Source organism: Caretta caretta, chromosome 2, assembly GCF_965140235.1.
Source record: "Caretta caretta isolate rCarCar2 chromosome 2, rCarCar1.hap1, whole genome shotgun sequence".
Classification (NCBI taxonomy): Eukaryota; Metazoa; Chordata; order Testudines; family Cheloniidae; genus Caretta; species Caretta caretta.
The window spans coordinates 49,639,560-49,660,827 of NC_134207.1; the positions used below are offsets into that span (position 1 = coordinate 49,639,560).

General features: G+C 40.8%; 1 protein-coding gene and 1 long non-coding RNA gene across 5 annotated transcripts in view; one reads left to right on the forward strand and one right to left on the reverse strand.

Annotated features, from left to right (window-relative positions):
* The first annotated feature begins 5,991 nt into the window (after positions 1 to 5,991).
* The window catches only part of LOC125632627 (uncharacterized), a 34,717-nt gene continuing 19,440 nt past the window's right edge, over positions 5,992 to 21,268 (forward strand). The window contains exon 1 of the long non-coding RNA XR_012666938.1: positions 5,992 to 6,484. This is a non-coding gene — a long non-coding RNA (uncharacterized LOC125632627). The remainder of the gene's footprint in view (positions 6,485 to 21,268) is intronic.
* The window catches only part of LRRCC1 (leucine rich repeat and coiled-coil centrosomal protein 1), a 40,858-nt gene continuing 27,431 nt past the window's right edge, over positions 7,842 to 21,268 (reverse strand). For 3 of the 4 annotated variants that reach the window (XM_048841099.2, XM_048841100.2, XM_048841103.2), the window contains 6 exons: positions 20,678 to 20,852; positions 18,430 to 18,593; positions 17,163 to 17,371; positions 16,791 to 16,928; positions 14,549 to 14,684; positions 7,842 to 11,030 (listed from right to left, as the gene is read on the reverse strand). In XM_048841099.2, coding sequence (XP_048697056.2) covers positions 10,908 to 11,030; positions 14,549 to 14,684; positions 16,791 to 16,928; positions 17,163 to 17,371; positions 18,430 to 18,593; positions 20,678 to 20,852 — 945 coding nt within the window. In that variant the 3' untranslated portion in view covers positions 7,842 to 10,907. Of the gene's footprint in view, positions 11,031 to 14,548; positions 14,685 to 16,733; positions 16,929 to 17,162; positions 17,372 to 18,429; positions 18,594 to 20,677; positions 20,853 to 21,268 lie in introns of those variants that run through there. The other variant, XR_007355369.2, reaches the window with a different exon arrangement.

The window sequence follows — 21,268 nt, forward strand, 5'->3', positions numbered from 1 at the left end:
GTGAAGTTGGTCCCCACTGGGCCCTGAATTTGCTGTAGCCCAGGCACCATGGGCCCATACAACTAGCCACCACTAGCCCTGACCACTGGACTTCAGAATCATTCTCAGACTCTGGCCCAGTGAGTAATATTTATCCACGATGGAATAGCTTTAACAGGAGAGATTGAGAAAGCCCCTACCACCACACATACATCAGAATATCCCATTGCTCAGTGGTTAGAACAGAGGTGGGCAAACTACGGCCCGTGGGACTCTCCTGCCCAGCCCCTGAGCTCCTGGCCCGGGAGGCTCGCCCCCAGCCCCTCCCCCGCTGTCCTCCTCCCGCACAGCCTCAGCTCACAGCGCCGCCAACGCAATGCTCAGGACAGCGGGGCTGTGAGCTCCCGGGGCAGAGCAGCTGCAGAGCCCAGCCTGACTCAGTGCTCTGTGCTGGGCGGTGTGTGGCTGGCTCCAGCCCGACGATAAGGTCAGGCTTGACAAAGCCCTGGCTGGGATGATTTAACTGGGAATTGGTCCTGCTTCGAGCAGGGGGTTGGACTAGATGACCTGCTGGGGTCCCTTCCAACCCTGATATTCTATGATTCTATGATACGGCTGCTTGTCCTGGTGCAGCGCCGCCAGCCACTGGTGCTCCAAGCAGCGCGGTAAGGGGGCAGGGAGCAGGGGGGGTTGGATAGAGGGGAGTTCAGGGGGTGCTCAGAGGCCAGGGGTGTGGATAGGGGTTGGAGTGGTCAGAGACTGGGGAACAGGGGAGTTGAATGGTGGAAGCGGTCCCGGGGGGCAGTCAGGAAGGAGAGGAGGGGTTGGATGGGGTGGCAGGGAGCAGTCAGGGGTGGGAGTTCCAGGGACGGTCAGGGGACAGGGAGAAGGGGTGGTTGCACGGAGCAGAGGTACCGGGGGGGGCAGTCAGGAAGAAGAGGGGTTGGATGGTGTGGCGGGGGGCAGTTAGGGGTGGCAGGTTTGGGGGTGTTCAGGGAGAAGGGGTGGTTGGACAGGGTAGGGCTCCCGGGGGGGGGGGCAGTCAGGAATGAGAGGAGGGCTTGGATGGGGTGGCGGGGGATCCGGGGGCAGTCAGGGGATAGAGCAGGGGTGTGTGTGGATGGGGCAGAGGTCCCGGGAGGCAGTCAGGGAACAGGGGGAGTTAGATGGGGCAGAAGTCCTGCGGGGGGCTGTCAGGAGGCGAGAAGTGTGTGGGGGGGTTGGATAGCAGGTGGGGGCCGTGCCATGCCTGGCTGTTTAGGGAGGCACAGCCTCCCCTAACTGGCCCTCCAATTTCAGAAACCCGATGCGGCCCTCAGGCCAAAAAGTTTGCTTGCCCCTGGATTAGCACATGCTCCCAAGATGTGAGAGATCCCTGTTCACATAGGCGCCAACTTCCCCTCTGGCCTGCGAGTGCTTGACCCCTCCCCACCCCTGGCCCCACCCCAATTCCACCACCCCCCAGGTCCCCGCAATCACTTGTATGTATATGATTCCTTAACCATTCAATCTCTTCTTTTCTTTTATTAATAAAATCTTTAGTTAGTTTACTAAGGATTGGCTGACAGCATATTTGGGTAAGATCTGACATACATATTGACCTGGGGCAAGTGTCTGTCCTTTGGGATTAATAGAACCTCACATATGGTGAATTGGGTTTTCAGTAACCTCTCACTATATTAGACTTGTTTGTCTGGATGGGAGCCAAGGACTGGAATGCCTAAGGGGGACTGTGTTTGGCTTCTGGTTAACCAGTGCGCTACTGCAGAAGCTCTTTCGTTACTGGTTTGGTTAATCTAATTATAGACTAAACTACCAGTTCTGATGGATTGCCTGCCCTGTTTCGTGCAGTCTGCCGTGAGTGAGGCATTCTCAGTGTGGTCCATCCCAGGGACCCAGTCACACCAGTAACCTTTGGTAGAAACTTACTGTGACATAGAGGCTCCTTGGCAAAGGGTCCTCTGTTCTTTGCAAACATCTCTCACTGCAGACCTGATAAACTCAGTACACCAACATGGCTTACAGGCTATTTATCCATAAAGAGTAACCCATAAAGTATCTACAGAAAGCTTGTAATCTGTCATGATTCATAATCACTGCAAGATGTATGTATGGGTAATATTTAAGGAAGAATGTATTTATACTGAAAGTACACTTTATGGACTTGGAGTAGAAATTAGTCATCAAGGATGATGTGTCTTGGTGATGGCCCATTCGGGCAAGGGGGAGTTGTCACCCTGCCCTGTTTGGCCAGTGATGCAATGCAAGGCTCAATAGTGTAGCTTTAAGACTTTGAATGGGAAACTGTCAGAGGCATTGACAAACAATTAAAACCACTTAAAGATTAAAAAAAAAAAAAACACTTTACAACAAGAGAGGGATTTGCCCAGTCTATGAATAGAAACAAAAGGTCATTTTCAGTATAACACAGAAGGAGAAGCACTCTGGGTCCGTTCACTGAGGAAAGCCCTTGTGGCGCAAGCGTTCTTTCATGAACATTTGGATCCTGGTTATTGTGAAACTAGCCAGCTCTGCAACATACTAAACTTTGGGGGTAATTCTGCTTTATAAGAATGACTCTCTCTTGCTGGAGGCATGGGGTAACAACAATCCTGGGTACCTTGAGAACAGTCACACTAGCTGGGCACTGTAAAATTTGGCACAATTGATAGGTTGTATTCAAAAGGGAAGACTGCCATGGAGGAGCAGTTAGTGCATATTACTGAGATGCAGTAGCAAGGCTGCATAAGGAGGCTTGTCCAACTAGAAAGTAGTTAGCTATTTGCAGTTTGAACACACAACAGATTTCTTTCCCTCCTTTTTCCTGTAGTCTGTAATCATAAGAAACAGGCATGTTACTACATACACCAATTACATTAATAAATTTGTGAAGTTATTTCTGGTACCTAGTGCTGTGGTATCTAAGGCAGGAATGGCAAAAGTAATTAATTTTTTTAAAAAATTGTATTAAAAATAGGCAAATATACAAAGGGGGGAAAAACAATACAAAAAACAGAAGAGCAGAGCCAGCTAAGTGGAACCAATTTCCCAGGACAAGGTTGTTGGGCCAAAACCCAACAGTAACAAGGAAAATTGGTGAGAAAAATGGCAGTAAATACATACAATTGAAAGTTGGAAGGCAAGGGCAGAGTGGGAATTATGAAAGCCCAGGGGCTCGAAGCCTGCCATGCAAATAAACTGAAGGCAGGGTGACACTGTTGAGTTGCTTAGTTCCCTTAATATGGTCCAAGGACTGAACTCTTGTGTCAAGTTTCCTTCCTCACTCTGAATTCTAGGGTACAGATGTGGGGACCTGCATGAAAGACCTTCTAACCTTATTCTTACCAGCTTAGGTTAAAAACTTCCTCAAGGTACCAACTTTGTTGCTGCCACCACCAAGTATGTTAAACAAAGAACAGGGAAAGAGCCCACTTGGAGACGTCTTCCCACAAAATATCCCCCCAAGCCCTACACCTCCTTTCCTGGGAAGGCTTGATAAAAATCCTCACCAATTTGTACAGGTGAACACAGACCCAAACCCTTGGATCTTAAGAACAATGAAAAAACAATCAGGTTCTTAAAAGAAGAATTTTAATTAAAGAAAAGGTAAAAGAATCACTTCTGTAAAAATCAGGATGGTAAATACCTTACAGGGTAATCAGATTCAAAACATAGAGAATCCCTCTAGGCTAAACCTTAAGTTACAAAAAGACACAAAAACAGGAATATACATTCCATTCAGCACAACTTATTTTATCAGCCATTTAAACAAAAGGAAATCTAACGCATTTCTAGCTAGATTATTTACTAACTTTTTACAGGAGTTCTGAGCTGCATTCCTGATCTGTTCCCGGCAAAAGCATCACACAGACAGACAGACCCTTGGTTTCCCCCACTCCAGCTTTGAAAGTATCTTGTCTCCTCATTGGTCATTTTGATCAGGTGCCAGTGAGGTTATCTTAGCTTCTTAACCCTTTACAGGTGAAAGGGTTTTGCCTCTGGCCAGGAGGGATTTTATAGCACTGTATACAGAAAGGTGGTTCATAGAATCATAGAATATCAGGGTTGGAAGGGACCTCAGGAGGTCATCTAGTCCAACCCTTTGCTCAAAGCAGGACCAATCCCCAACTAAATCATCCCAGCCAGGGCTTTGTCAAGCCTGACCTTAAAAATATCTAAGGAAGGAGATTCCACCACCTCCCTAGGTAACGCATTCCAGTGTTTCACCACCCTCCTAGTGAAAAAGTTTTTCCTAATATCCAACCTAAACCTCCCCCACTGCAACTTGAGACCATTACTCCTTGTTCTGTCATCAGCTACCACTGAAAACAGTCTAGAGCCATCCTCTTTGGAACCCCTTTCAGGTAGTTGAAAGCAGCTATCAAATCCCCTCTCATTCTTCTCTTCCACAGACTAAACAATCCCAGTTCCCTCAGCCTCTCCTCATAAGTCATGTGTTCCAGTCCCCTAATCATTTTTGTTGCCCTCCGCTGGACTCTTTCCAATTTTTCCACATGCTTCCTGTAGTGTGGGGACCAAAACTGGACACAGTACTCCAGATGAGGCCTCACCAATGTCGAATAGAGGGGAACGATCACGTCTCTCGATCTGCTGGCAATGCCCCTACGTATACATCCCAAAATGCCATTGGCCTTCTTGGCAACAAGGGCACACTGTTGACTCATATCCAGCTTCTCGTCCACTGTAACCCCTAGGTCCTTTTCTGCAGAACTGCTGCCGAGCCATTCGGTCCTTAGTCTGTAGCGGTGCATGGGATTCTTCTGTCCTAAATGCAGACTCTGCACTTGTCCTTGTTGAACCTCATCAGATTTCTTTGGGCCCAATCCTCTAATTTGTCTAGGTCCCTCTGTATCCTATCCCTACCCTCCAGCGTATCTACTTCTCCTCCCAGTTTAGTGTCATCTGCAAACTTGCTGAGGGTGCAATCCACACCATCCTCCAGATCATTTATGAAGATATTGAACAAAACTAGCCCCAGAACCGACCCTTGGGGCACTCCACTTGATACCGGCTGCCAGCTAGACATGGAGCCATTGATCACTACCCGTTGAGCCCGACAATCTAGCCAACTTTCTATCCACCTTATAGTCCATTCATCCAGCCCATACTTCTTTATCTTGCTGGCAAGAATACTGTGGGAGACCGTGTCAAAAGCTTTGCTAAAGTCAAGGAACACGTCCACCGCTTTCCCCTCATCCACAGAGCCAGTTATCTCGTCATAGAAGGCAATTAGATCAGTCAAGCATGACTTGCCCTTGGTGAATCCATGCTGACTGTTCCTGATCACTTTCCTCTCCTCTAAGTGCTTCAGAATTGATTCCTTGAGGACCTGCTCCATGATTTTTCCAGGGACTGAGGTGAGGCTGACTGGCCTGTAGTTCCCAGGATTCTCCTTCTTCCCTTTTTTAAAGATGGGCACTACATTAGCCTTTTTCCAGTCATCCGGGACTTCCCCCGATCGCCATGAGTTTTCAAAGATAATGGCCAATGGCTCTGCAATCACATCCGCCAATCCTGGTTACTCTTCCCTTTATTTTTATGACATCTTGAATTCACCAGGGCTGCTGTTGACTCAAATAAAGTGAAATGGAGATAAATAAGCAAGAGTCTTCATTTCTGATTTTTACTGTTTAAAATTTCCCAGGAATTTATCAATGTTCATTACGAAAAATTAAAAATGGATGAAAAATTGGCGTAAAGAATGAAGCAGTTTTCTGGGTGAATATTAGGGTTAATATTTGGGCTGGGAATACAGAAAGCAGCAGCTATTAAAGAAAAGTAAAAGTAGTTTAATGGTATGGTTTATTTCATGAACTGTATGTAACCCCTAAGGAGATTACATAGATCCCTGGGACTCTCTCTGCTGGCAGCTCAGGGAGAGGCTCACTGTCCCTGGTAGGGAGGAGGAGCCAAGGCAGACTCAGACTCCGCCCAGCAACCAATAGGGAGTGAGAGGCCCTCCCAGGGAGCAGCCATTTTGAAGTCAGTCTGGAGCCAGCGAGGGAAAGGGCAGGACTGGCTGTGTAGGGAGCTGGGGAGTCCCAGGCCTGCATGCAGGGTTCCCCCTGAGAACAGGCCTCTAGGGACCTGACAGCAGATCCCTCAGCTGGGTTTTTCCTTCTCCACTGATGATTCCCAATTTGTAGCATTTGCTGGGAAACTTCCCAGCCAGGCTGAGTTCGGCCTCCAGGTCCCTAGGTGAGACTGGTCACCGCATGGTCAGCTCTGCTTTGGCTGCTAGTCCAGGGAAGCTGCCTGCTGAGTGTGTGTCTGGAGGCTGGGCTAGGAGGCTACAGTTTGGATGTTAGTGTAGTTGTCTAACCTACACCTTGAGCCCTGCACCCCTTTGTGATGACGGGAAATCCTGGGACTGAAGCAGCCTGATTCCTGCCTGAGGAGGATCCCTGTCAGCAGAGAGCAGCCCCTCTGCAGTGACTGAGGACTCCAGAGTCATCTTCGAACCTGAGGATCATTCATGGAGTTTGTGAGTGCACAATCTTTTAGTTAGTCAGTCAGGGAATTTGTTTTAGGGACCTCCTACTCCCTGAACTGTGTCCTCAAGCCAGGGAGTAAGGGTTTGAGGATTTTATAATCTGCTGCATATTACATCTGTGGAGGGATTTACCACCTTCTCCCACTTGTGAGTCCTTTGGGCTGTACTGAACCCAGTCAGCCATGCTGCTAAACCACTTCAGAGAAGAGTTTTGTGGTTATAGGTCATCAAGGGCCCCAGCTAAGTATGCATACCCATGGGACACTAATTTTACATTTGCTACATCAAGTCATGGGTATTTGCAGTGTGGGCACCGGTGACCCTAATAATAGTGTTTTACCCTGTTATGTTGTATTTGTCTCCTGTTTAATATAATTGTGTTGAATATATTTTTATGTGTTTGTGTTATTTCTTGGAAGTCTCCAACTGTCTGGCAAGTAAGTGGGGATTACTCTGTAGTTAGAATTTTCCGCCCAAGCTTACCTAGTGACCCTGCCAGGAAGGAGCTAGGGGGGTGGAGGCACCGCCAAATAATTTCATAGGAAAAAAATAAAGAAGATACACCCTGCTGAGTGGGTGACGGGATCCAAAAGAACCCAGACCTGTCCATCAAAATCTGTAAGCGGATTGGCATTAAAGGAGGTAAGCAGGTGGAGAGCGGGTGCTACATGTACATTAACAGTACATAAACAAACACACATACATGTATCTTCCATTACATTGCTTAAAACAGACAACCTTGCATTTACACTTAGACTAACCTATTAACAAACTCATTTACCTCATGGAATGCATCAGATTTTAACATGAGTATTTTCAGGTACTTGAGCGGTCCAAAGTTAAGGTAAAAAACGAGTCAGTAAAAAGTGAACAGTTTTTGTAAAACCCAAGATTTTTTCAGTTTAAAAAACCAGTAAAAACTGAAAATGAAATGCCTTAGAAATATGCCAAGAGAAATAGAATTGGCTAGAGATTTTAAATGCCAAATTTGGTGTGCGTTATAGGGCTCAGAGTGCAATCCAGACCAATAAGGGATTGTGCCACCACTTTCCCTACAACCCTGGGTGCCTCACAATGCGTCGCTGCTGTAGCTCCTACCCTGGGACACTCAGAACCAGTCTACAAGCATGCAAGTCACATCCTGAGTGTCTGTGTGCTATTTGCAAGGTAAACCAACACATTCCCAATCCTGAATTTTCCCAAATCATGTGATCTGTAATATCCAGCCATGTCTTGGAAAGTTCAGAGAAATAAGGTTCATTTGTTCCTCTGAAAGACACACAAGCACATCACAGCTTATCAACTTAACTGGGCTAAATACATCCTTCCATTTAAACACGGCATTGAGTTGGTTTATAATAAAACTCATTTATTAACAATAGGACTAGGTAAGTGATGCCAAGTAAAAGGAACAAAATTAGAAACTGTTACAAGCAAATAGAAGTGAAAACATGCATCTAAAAGTCTAAAACTTAATTTAGCAAGGTACAGGCTTTGATCAAGGTGGTTTCTCTCAGTCTTCTTACCACCCATGGCTGACTTCCCCTCATTCAGGACCTTCCACAGAAGTACAAGATGCTGTATTCCCTTGTCTTCCTAAGTGAAAGATCTTTGCCTAAGCAGGTTTCTCACCTATTTTCAGTTCCCAGAGCCTTAACTCCACCCCACACTTGGTTGAAGGACTCATCTTTCTAAGCTTGCAAGAGCTCTGTTGCCTTGTGTTGTCTAGTGACAAATGCCAAAGATGGCTTCTCTCTCTGCTTTATCTTCCAAAGTTCAATGACTTTGTTTCAAGAGGTAGGATGACCTAATGCTACCAGTTCTTCCCTTCCTGTAGACTTCCCATTCCCTTGCTGATTTCTATGTAAATGGATCTTCTATTGTTTTTGGTCACACCTTGCTTAATGTCACTGGACACAGGTAAATAGCTGCCTTTGCTCATGATAGATGGTAGATGTTTCTCCCTGTTTGGCCACAGACTTTAATGCATAATATCATTAACTATCCATATTTCTTCATATAGAGAGTTTTACATATTTCACTGCAGAGTTACAATTCATTTGCAAATTTAACACCATTAATTTGGGCTTGAATAGGAACTGGGAATGACTGGCTCACTACAAAAGCAATTTTCCCTCTCTTGGTATTGATGCCTCCTCCTCAATTATTGGGAGTGGACCAAATCCCCCCTGACTGAATTGACCTTGTCAACACTTCTTCTCCACTTGTAAAGTAACTTCTCTTTATGTCAGTATATTTATGCCTGCATCTGTAATTTTTCACTCCATGCATCTGAAGAAGTGGGTTTTTTATCCATGAAAGCTTATGCCCCCAAAAAATGGTTAGTCTTTAAGATGCCACCGGACTCCTCGTTATATTTCACAATGATATTAATCACCAGTATGTCATTAGCTTTTAGAAAAGAGCTCTCTATACACTTTTATAATACAGTAATACTGTATACAATCAGTTGATTCAATTGCTTATCACTTGAGGCTCAGAAGCCCTTGTCTTTAAGATCAGTAAACCTTTGCAATGTATTCTTTTGAAAGTTACTCTTCAAAAGAGGTTTATTCAAGCTGTGAGGGAAGGCAACAAGGAGTCTGGTGGTGAAGGAAGCTCCAGGATGTTTTCCCCCACACACACTGGTATTGGCTAAAATATAAATTATTCTGTTTCCTGCAGTCTCTCGATCATGTTTACTGCTTATATGTAAATTGAGGCAAACCCCCATTCCTTTGTTTAGGATTGAACTATTTAACACCTTTACCTAGGCAAGGCCATGTGGTCTTGAATATGTTCTAGTAACATACAGGGGGAATTCATAACTTTATATATAAACATTGCTATATATTTCACCAGGGTAGTGGTGACCTGCAAGTTACTAGTTTTTAAAAGGATTTCTCAAGGCATATTTGGTACAAAAATCACAATAGGGTGTGGGGTGCAAATATCTTGGTGCTTCAGGGCCCAGCATGCATGTGTGCTTAGTCACATTTTCAGAATGCTCAAGCTTTAAGTCAGTGTCACTAGTTTGCCTGAGAATTGAGAACTACAGAAAGTGTTTTCTAGAAAAATGTTTCCTCAAACAGCAAGGCTCAAGCACTGTGGAGGAAATGAAAAGGTAAGGGTGGAAGAACACGTGCATTCTTCGCTTATTAGGAGAGAGATGACAATGTTTGCAAAAGTCCTCCATTAGGAGGACAGCTCCAACTCCAAATCTGCTGAATATTTTATTCACGTACATCATTTTATAGCACCGTACCATTCAGCACTGTAAGTAACTAAACGGAAGAAATGTAGTGATACACTAGAGACCCTAAAAACTGATCTTGGATAACTTCCATCTCCTTTTAAAATGGCTTTATTTCCATATAGAGATTTAAAGTCTGTCTAAAGTTGCTATTTCCTTCTCCAGAAAGCAGATTTAGAGGCCCTTTCAGCTAGAGAAATGGAATCATCTGAGCATGCAGGAATGGTAGTCAAGGAACAGATTTTACTAAAAGCTTGTACAGTGCCCAGAACACCAAACCCCCAGCTCTCACTGGGACTTTAGGGAGTAATTGCATAGCTATTAATAAAAAAATTAAAACATTGGATTTTTAAAGAAATGCAATAGTATAAATCAAGTCATCACTGAAGCATGTCATTCAGCATGAAGTAAGTTTTCAGTACCACTGGTTTGTTAAGCCTCTGTGTAATTGACCTCACCTGTACATCAGTAAATTCCTGAGATCAGGAATTTTCCTATTTAGCACTTCATCCTGCAAGCTGTTTCATGAGGGTGGACCCCTACATCCTTTGAAACGAACAGTGTAGTGTATGAAAGACATCAAGGAACAGCATCGGGTTTGAATGATAATGTCTAGGAGAGATTATTGAACACATTCAGTGACTGCTGAACTCAAAGAGAAAAGATCTCTTTTCTCTGGGATAACAGTATTAACTCTGAAAAGTCACTGAACGCTACCTCCAAACAGGGTTAACTCCAGATATGCAAAATGGTCATGTATGGTGTGTGCTATTAAAAAAAAAGTCCACCTCCACCCTCTCTTCCTTTATGGATAATCCTTAACCCATACGGTGCTTTTCATCTGTTGATTTGTTTTGACCTATTTCTTAGAGAGGTCAAAACACAAATATTACCAGACACATATCAGATAACTAGTATGAAAATACTGTACACAGTTTTAATACCTATTTGATTCTTGAACTCTCAAAATAATCACACACAAAAATTACTCTGGAAATAAGTGTTTTAAAAAGGAAAACTAAAAATCAGAGCAAGAAGCGTAACTAACAAAGATACTGTATATTTGTTTATATAGTTTATGTATATATTTTACACTACTTCTCTAACTCCTTTTATTAAAGGAGCAGCAGGATGGTCAGATTTAATGAATTACATATTTCGTCAGAGATCTTGCTGAATGTCACTTAATGCACTTGTAAGTCGTCTTATTTTCTCTTCCATGGCCTTTTTACTGTTTGCTGTTTCTTGCAGAAGCTGACGCATTTCTTTTTCAACCTGGTAAACCTGAAATTATAAAAAGATACATAAATTCAACCTGCATGTTAGTATATTATAGGAAGAGTAATCTTGCTTACTTTTTATCACTGATTAAGAATCCCAGAGTAATTACACAATATATTGCTATTCTTATAAAGAGTACATTTGAGTACAGATTGCTTCATATGTTGTATGACAGATATGGCAACAGGAGTAGTAGGAAGTAAAAACTTTCATGAAGAATTGTGCAATGTGAAAACAGGTGATAAAGGAAGACAGGATGGGATAAACAAAGTTGCTAGCAGAACAGCAAACTAGAAAGTCTTTCACATCAAATGTTTGTAAAAGGGACACACTAGATGTCAGTATTGGAGTCATAGGGTGACTGCTTCCTTAAAGGGAGATGAAGTCCCAGCCCAACTTGTGACACAGCCAACTCATCTCCCCAAGTGGGGAAAATGGGTTGTGAGATTCAATCCTTTACCTATCCCAGAGGCCTGAGAGATCAGGGCAGTGTGGAAAGGAGAGAGACTTCAGCAGAATCCTGGAGAAGACTGCTGAGGACTACAGAGAGGAGGGCTCCTGCAGTAGACCCTGAGACACCAAAGGAGAAAAACACCCCAGCTAGGAAGGACTGGGCATGGCTTGCAAAAGAAGGGAAAGACTCCAGGCACAAAAGCGTGGGAAAGCTGATTGGGAGGGAGCAAGTGAGCAACCCAAGGGGCTAATGGGAAAGGGTGAAATTCAAATTAGATTATAATTGCACAATAACAGCATTTTAATTTTATTACATAAAAAGGCAAAAGACTGTCTAAGTTATTAAACATGGATGGGATGTGGCCCTTAAAGGAGGGGCTAGGTCCAGTTTGAAACTGGTATGTGAATTCTGTGTTTGTTTTTCAGCTTGTATACTTGTGGACTTTTTTATTAATGGCTTAGCTGGAGGGCCAATCACTGAGGAGAAACTGAGGCAGGAATGCTGCATGGTTGCCCTGTGCAATTAGGGTGAAATCTGGGAGGCAGGGACCCTGTTACAATCTGTAATAGCAGCAAGTTTTGCTAAATGATTCTACAGCTAGTTATTTAATTCTTTGGGGGAAAAAGAAGATTACAAAATTAAGAACAGTATTGATAGAAATCATGGTGTTTTCATAGCTCAAAAGAATATTGGTGGGAATTGTCACAGTTCCACGATTACCTGCACTTCTATCCCCCTCTGTAGTCTCCTCCAGCTATCAGCCCTCTATGGAAAGGGACCTAGTGTCTCTCTCCCGTCTCACCCTGGGGATTTAGGCTTGCAGTCCCCCTGCAATTCAATGCGATTATCCCAGCAGGTCTGACCTTAGTCCAGCCCCTGTGGTTCACTCTTTCAGGGACAATGATAGGGTTACCAGTGACCAGCCAGCTTTCACAAAGCCCAACACATTTATTTTAGGACAAAAAGCATTAGAGATCAAGACAATACACAAACAATTCAGACACCCGGTAAGTCTATCGGGTGTCACCCATGTTACACAAAGACCCAGGCAGGCTCTAGTCCGTCAAACTCTTACAGCTAGGTTCTGCCCTCTTAGTGACAATCTCATGTCAGTTTTTGGATGCAAATGAACCAGATGATTCCGTTCATCCTGACCCTTCATACCAAAAGCTCTTTCTATGTCTCCTGTTCTTCTTGAACCCTGTCTGAACCAGTATATGCAATTCACCCCAAGGAGTGGTATTTCTCTGGAGTTGTTCAACTGTCCCAGGATCTGGAGTAATTACTGCCAACCAGGGTGGATTTAAAACAAAAAAAAATTTTTTTATTAAATTAAATTTTTTAAAAATAACTAATTTATTATATTTGAAATTAAAATCTATGTTAAACAATCTAGTAAATCTATTTATACATTATAATATATTCAAATTTAAATAAAAATTGAGTACGTTTACTGCCAAGTTTTAAAAAAAGTCAAACCACTGAACTGGTCAAAGTCACTGGATAAGTACTTGGACCCAGAGTTCACCGAGGTGCTAAATCAGCTTTTGACAAAAGTAGCCTCTTCTGAGGTACAAAGAGAATAGTTTCTTCATTTCACTTTATTCAACTAAGTCAGTTCAATTACTGGTTCATTCAAAGTTACAAAACTAACTGGGAGTTGAAAAAGCACAAAAGCGTTTTTCCTTTTCCAATCTAGGAGATTTACGAGTTCTAAAAACTTTGAAGAACACTGTGACCAGGAACAATAAGTTCAATTCATTAACTTCATATAATACTTCCTTTGTTTAATAAATCAGTTAATTTTAAATGCAAATCATTTAAAATCTAAAGACGTTTGTGTACACAGTATTTTAAGGTAGTTTTATTTCATAAAAAAAATAAAATGCTGTTTTTGTGCAGTTGTAATTGAATTTGGATTTCCATCCAAAATGCCACCTACATACCTCAATGGGTGGGGGAAACGTGATGCGGCTGGTGGTGAAAGGACGACAGCCCCAGCAGTGAGGGAAGGAGACACTTGCTGAGGGACATCAGATAGCTTCTACCCCTTCTAATTCCCCCCCAGGAGTCTCTGGCATGCATTGGCCAGTTGGGGTTGTGGGAGGGGGAGAGGAGTGCAGACTGCTGAGCATCCCCTAGCTCCTAGGATTTAACCTGGTGCAGATGCCAAAGAGAGGCTCCAAATGGCTTGACACAAATCACAAGTAAAAAAATTAATGATCTAGTAAGCATGTACTGCATCAGTTACCATTTTTAACATGAAAATGTAAATAAAGAATCTGAATATATGTAAGAAACTATAAAATTGCCTAAATGTGTATCCATATAGAGTATCATCCTCCTCCCCCTCTTTAGCAAAAAAGCACCAAATTTAGTGTAAAGGCTATATTTAGTTGCAAGTCAACGTGTTTTAATGGTTACCAACCATGAGAATCAACCCATCTTTAGGAAAATCACTAAAATGTAAAAATGCAAAACAAGAGGAAAATCAATCATTTACACCAAGGTTTCCTGATTTAACTAATTATCAAAGTCAGAGATTTAAATCAATCCATGCAACTCCCAAGTGACTTGTTCTTTGGGGAAGCTCAGTAACCCTCCACAATGGAGCGAGAATGCAGTCCTTATCTCACGATGATACATGTAACATTTGTAGAAAACAAAGTTTACAACTAATCCACTGGCACATCTCAATAGAATAGTCTTTTGAAGTTTGCATGCTTCTAAGGTCTCACATCTGTCACAGGAATTATAAAAGCTAAAACAAAAGTACAGTGTTACATAAAATACTTTAACACAATTTTTCTCGCCTCTCTAATAATTAAAGGATGTTCATGCACTGGCAAGTGACTGCATGTTCCTTGAACAAAGAATATTCAGAGTCTGCCTACTGTCTATGCCCTTTTAGTGAATCTATTATTGGGCCAATACTAAAAAAATCAGTGTCAACAATGCTTTCATTAATGGTGATTAGCCAACACAGACACCCAAAAAGACTACATATAACAATGCTGGGACTGAAAATACAGATTTTAAGGTCTGACATTTTATTAAAATACATTACCTTTTCATTTGCTGCTTCAATTTGTCTTTGTTTTTCATTTGCCAGCTGCAGTAATTCTGCCTGATGAGCTGCTAGCGTTGACTCAAGCTGTCTTCTAAAAGCATCATCCACTGAATGAAGTTTTTCCATTGCAACCCTAAAATAGGATGAAATATGTTAATCCTTAAGAAAGCCAGAAATAACTGACAGAGTCTTAAAAGGTAATGGTAATAGTGATGGGCAACCTGTGGCCCATGGGCCGCATGCGGCCCCTCAGGGTAATCCACTGGTAGGCTGCCAGACAGTTTGTTTACATTTGCATGGCTGCCCGCAGCTCCCAGTGGCTGCGGTTTGTGGTTCCTGCACAGCTGGAGATTGCGATAGACTGGGAGATCCTCTAGGATTGACCAGTTGATTGCGATCAACCGGCTGGTGACCACTGAACTAGAAGATTCACACTTGCTCTTGTTAAGGGTGCTAACGACCCCTAAGGCTTTCAACCATCTACTTATTGTAGCAAAAGATATACATATTATTGTTCTTACTTAAATGGTCTAAGTATTATTTCCACCATTTCTTCGAAGCAGGTTGGGCGAATATGGGCCTATTACAACACATTTTCTGAGAATTAAAAGGGTAAATCTTGTGGCAGATCCCTGCAGACTCAGAAGCTCCTGAGAGGATGTTTCAGTATAAAACTAGAATTTGCAACTACACAGTATAGCAACACTATGAATACACAGCCCTATGAAATTTCACATAGTGTTTTTTCTAGGATACATTTCAGCAGCACTGAGTTTCCAGCACTGCTTCCAGTGCTTAGCCCTATCAGCTATTCCATTTTGTTCTGGAGAAACGAAATTTAGATCATTAAGATTATTCCGCTGACCAGATGACCATTATGTCCCACCTCTCTTAAAATAACGGAGGAAATCCTCACCAAAGGAAAAACAACATTTTACCAGTTTTAGAGGGGGATATGTAGACTAAGTCCTTAGCAGAAAGAGGTACTTCATCAGTAGTTATATTTTAGTGAGGCACACTAACAGAATAGTTGTAGCAATGAGCAGTCCTTTTCTCAAGGAAGTTTTGTGGAAAATCAAAATAATGTCTTTGACTACCTAATCTCATTAGTCATTGTTTCTTTTGCATCATTGGGTCTAGCATAACTTGCCATGTCTTTGCTTATTGCTGTTGTGTGTGTGGCCTAACTACACAAGGTCCACTGTTAAACTACCTATGCTTAAAGAGAAAGCAAACAGTGCTTAAAAAAATGGTTGCAGTAGCCACAGCATCATTAACAATATAGTGGGAAGTCTTTGAAAAAAGTTTTCCTAGCATAGACAAGGCTTATGAGACTACAGTTATATGGACACATCATTCAGTATTTATTTGGCTGACATGGTAGGTAGTGCCACTTGTACATGTGTTTACTGGAAACTGCCTTCATCTTCACAATATGGCTACATGATTTTTTTTTTAAAGGTGTCATTTCCTTAGGCTTTTTGTTTACTATCAACTCCTAATCCGCTGTTAATTGCGTCAACTAACACTTCCGCTGAAAGCACTGATGACAGAGAAATAAAGTCATATTAAAACATACAATGGATCCAAATGTAAAAAAACCAAAAACAAACAAAAAAACCACTCCAACTTTTCAGTAATAATGTGGGGGGTGGGAGGAAGGAGAGGAGGGAGAAGGAAATTCAGACACTGTCTTACTTATTCTTTTCCCCTCAAATATACTAGGCATTAAAGGAAAACCTTAGTACTGGCAATTAATTATAACCACGTTTGGTGCTGTAGCAACACAAATGCTAAGTCACACAAACAGGAATACGCATTTAGCCTATCAATAAATTTACGCTAAACGGGCCTCCTATCTGTGGATTGCAAATTTATGTTTTATATAAACAAGGATTAATAAAATTTAATCTCAGTGTGGCCATAGAACTAGGATCTCCAATAGGTAGTAACTTCATCTGAGTACTAAACATTTGGGGGCAAAGAGCTGGGAATCTAAAAATCTTCAAATACATTGAAAGTGCAGTTAAAAACTGAGGGGAAGATTCTGCAGATACCTACTTTACAGAAGTAGTTCTTACTCACAAGAAATACTTGTGTATATAAGAGTGTGTGGGATTGGACCTATAGAAAGTACTTGCAACTTCATTATGAACTCTAATATTGTGTACCAAGATTTCACCTGTCTTGCATGGTAGACTATGTACAAGACAACCATTATTAGTATTTTTGTTTTTACTTTTGAGTTTGAAGGCTTTGGTTTCTCTCTTCGATCAGCTTCTTTTCCTTGATATCAAAGTTTTCTTTCATTTGTTTAACTTGTGTCTCCAGGTGGCTTAGTAGTTCTCCTTTATCTTGCCACTTCTTATTCACTGCACTGAAAATAAAACACACGCGTTCAGAGTACATACAGAGCCTATCATCTTTTAAAACTGGGGGGGGGGGGGGGGAGTGATACTTCTACATTTCCCCATTTTCTAGTTCTAACCATCAAAAGTGGGGCTCTGGCCTACCCATGTACTCTTCTCCCAACCAATCTGAACGCAAGATCTCACTTGAAATTTCAGTGTGGATCATAACATTTCATTATGCTTACAATATTATACATCACCTGTATGCTTTCCTAATATCTTCCAGTTCTGCATCTTTTTCTTCTAACAGTTGTTTTAATTCCTCTTTTCTTAAATTTTGCCTTTCTAACTTTTCTATTAGCTCTTCCAATTGTGCAGTTTTTTCATCCAATTGCACCTGAAAAGTCTTTTGGATTTCAACTTTTTCTTCACGCTGTTTTCTCATCTGCTCATCTCTCTCCTGTAAATCCTAGAAAAAACACCATTTGTTTTGGGATAAATGGGTAGTATAAACTGGCCATAAATAAGTTTAGGCTGAAAATTAGATGAAACTTTAAAGCCATCAGAGCAGTGAAGTTCTGGAACAGACTTCCTATACAACTCAACTCGTTTTAAGATGAAGCCTGATACGTTTATGAGTGGGATGCGACAGTTGCTTGTGACAGCAGGGTACTAGATTCAAGCACCCACAAGGTCCATTCTAGTCCTATGTATGCTCCTCGTTTTTCTTAACATAAAACTTTCTTGCAATTATGTTAACTTACAGGATATATTGGTTGGAAAACAAAAACAAAGCAACAACTGATTAAGGAATCTAATTAGCTTCTTTTAGGCAAAGGAACCTCAACTACTTTCAAGTCCAGCTTTATATTTTGCTTTATTTACTGGAAGTATCCTTAAATAGAATAATACATTATATAATTTCTGATGGAAAAGTTGTAATAAAAGAACATTGAAGAGTTCAAACTCTGCTACTTTTAAAGATATACTCTATATAACTAGCAGATAATTTGTCTATATTAATCTACTTAGACAAACTCCTCCAGAAATAACGCAATTTTGCTATGATAAATGAGGCAAAGGTTTGAGCCCCACTGGAATTTATAATGCTAGTTTAACAGTAAGTATGTTACCCTATTGCTCCCTGAATGCAAGAGAAACAGAATAAGAGAAAAAAATATTTTATACTTGAATATAAAATTTCAAGCAAATTCAACTGATTATTTTAATAAGCAAAACATTATCAATTAAGTGAGACTTGTCCTACATTTTTCTTCTACATTTCTGATAATGATTTTTATGTGGGCTATATGGGAGTAAGTCTGAACATAAATACAGAGATAAGTTATATCATTGCAACAATCATATATGGCCTTGTCCTGCACCCAATGAAGTCAATGGGAGTGCACTCTCAGACAGCCATGGCACTGCCTTTCTAATTTTATTCAAGTCACTGCCACAATTTTCACTCCAACTCTGTTTAATTTAAGCATGCTGTACATGCGCACACACACACACAGCACTTACTTTTTTTAATTTTCTAATTGTTTCTGTTTGATCTTCCACTATTTTGGTCTTAATTCTTAGAGCATCATTGTCACGTTCATTTTGTTTTTTCAGAATCTCACTTTCATTGGTCAGAACCTCAATTTTTGCTTCTAGTTTTCCACGGTCTTGAGCAAGAGAAGCACCTGGATAAACACAACATTACAGCACTGCAGATCTTGAAGGCATTTTCCAAGCAAATTTCAGGAAAGTGAACATTTTATGCAAGTGTGGACATACATATAACGCCTGCATGGAGCAAACTGCTATACTGGAACCTTAATTTGTAACTACACAATTTTTTTGGAAAATGTTCAACAGTGGCTACTTAATGGTATTAAACACTTGCTGTTTAGACCTTTGGGCACTTCTATAACAAATGATCAGTAATAATGCTTACAGATCTAAGCTAAGCAATCTCAAAGAGACCACCAGATGGTGCTAAATCTGTACTGCTAGTTATGTTGCAGCAGAACAAGAAGGATAAAAGCTACAACATCACTTATTGCTCCAACATTTAAATTGGTCTTCAAGGACACCTGCAATTTGATTTTCACTTTGGGGGATGAAGGTGGAAATGGGCATTCTGTGACACAGGTATCAATACCACTATGAAATACAGAGTAAGTAACGCTATTTAATACTGAGGGAATTCTCTCAAACTTGAGCCTCCCTGCAATACTTTGTTGCATTTTATGTGCTATCCTCCTCCCTGAACAAGTAATAAGTCAATGAAAGTAGATGATTGCACATTTGTTCTCTATAATTTGACTTAACAATCACACAAGGAGAGATGTATATTACTCAATACATTAGGAGTACTAGAGGACCAATTTTGGTCCACCTCACCTGTTCCACAACAATGCTTCTGGTCTTGTGCTTAAAACTCAATTAAATACATTTTAAAAAGCCTCAATTTTAATATGGCAAGCATAATGTTTTGCCAAATATAAAAACACCTGAATGAAAAAGAAGTGAGAACAGGGTACGTACAGAACATTCTCTGAGATTACCACCTTTGAATATACTGTGATATACTCTGTGATGCATCCGATGAAGTGAGCTGTAGCTCACGAAAGCTCATGCTCAAATAAATTGGTTAGTCTCTAAGGTGCCACAAGTACTCCTTTTCTTTTTGCGAATACAGACTAACACGGCTGTTACTCTGAAACCTGTGATACTACTATTTGTTTTATGAATAGCTTTAAACCATTTTTCTAGGCACTATTCAACTGTCACTGTGACTCCAAGTAGTTGCTTGCACAAAGGAATGGCCACATCCAAGCAAATCATCTCCACCACTGGGTAAAACAAAGTGGAGTAGAATGTGACACTATTTCTTTTTTTCCCTGTTGCAATTCATATCAATATGTATGGAAAAACTGTATAAAAGGGGATGAAAGCAAACAGCGGTGTCCCTCCAAACCAGTTATGTATAAGTAAAAACCAAAATAATCACAATGTCAGGTGTTCTGAAGTGTCCCTTATTGAGCCCACACACTAAGAAATATTTTCCTCCCATAAATAATCAAATGAAGTATAAAAAATATATTGAGTTAACAGAATACCACACAAAATTATAATTAGTAACAGTTTATCTTTTTATTCCTTATCTTTGGCTCTCACATTCTGATTAATTTTAACATTTAACTATGGTATCCTGATATAATAAGCCTATTTTTCACTTAATTAACAGATAAGCGACATTGTATTTAGTGAAAATTCTGAGCTCAAAAAGTTAAAACTGTGTATGGTTTTTCTACAAGATTTTTTTCCTTGGGATTTTATTACTTGTTTTTGTAGATCTTCAACCTATCCTTAACAAAAATATAGTAAATATGTATTCCTTTATGACAAGATGACAATACCGTTTAAGTGGTGTTTGGACAGAAATATTTTAGCTTTCATGTGAGTTTCCATCCACTGGATAACTGCTCATTGACATGACTCTCAAAAATGTTGGGCTATGAAGAGGGTCATGTACCAGAACACTACTCTTTCCAACTACTTAAATGTATAGCAGGAAGTGTAGGCTAATCATTTTTAATAATGCCACTCCTATGAAAAGTAGCCCTTTCTGTGTCAAATAAAAAACTATGGTTGGAGATTATTTGTCTCAGGTGGTGCTACAGTGCCTTGTGGCAATACAACTGTTCAGGGAAGAAATGCAAGTGAAATATCTATTTAATTTATGGTATCATATTCTACCACAAAATTGCTGTATTTTTACCCTGTTGTGCCAACTCTTGTCCCCACATTTTTCTTTCCACTTTTAATCCATCAATTACAGATTCCTGGGCTGTCAGCTGAGAAATAAGTTTTGATTTTTCCTGTTTCAAGAGTTCAATTTGAATAGTCTTTTGTTTGTCCTCCTCAACCATAGTTTCAAGTGCTCTGATTCGACTCTGTATACATGAATGAATAGTAGGAAAAACACAAAGTAAGATTCTGTAAGACAAATATGCAAGAATTCGATATAATTAACACCACTTTAACTATGACAGTTAATACTAACTAGCTATTTAAGAGGATATTCCGCTTACACACAAGGTTTTGTCTGAAAAAAATTGGCATCTTATCTGTAACAAAGCACTGGCATTTGTTTCATCAGTCAACACAGTTTATGCATTTTATTCACGGACAAACCTAATAGAGTTTGCTTGAAAATATATATGAATAAATTTAAGAGGAAATAACTTTAATTAAAAGAAGTGCAAAAAATCTGAAGAGAGGAAATGGAGAATTTAGGTTGCACAGCAGAAGTTAATCTAAAGGAAACAAATGGGGCTGTAATGGGTGGGCTTCAACACCACAAGACATA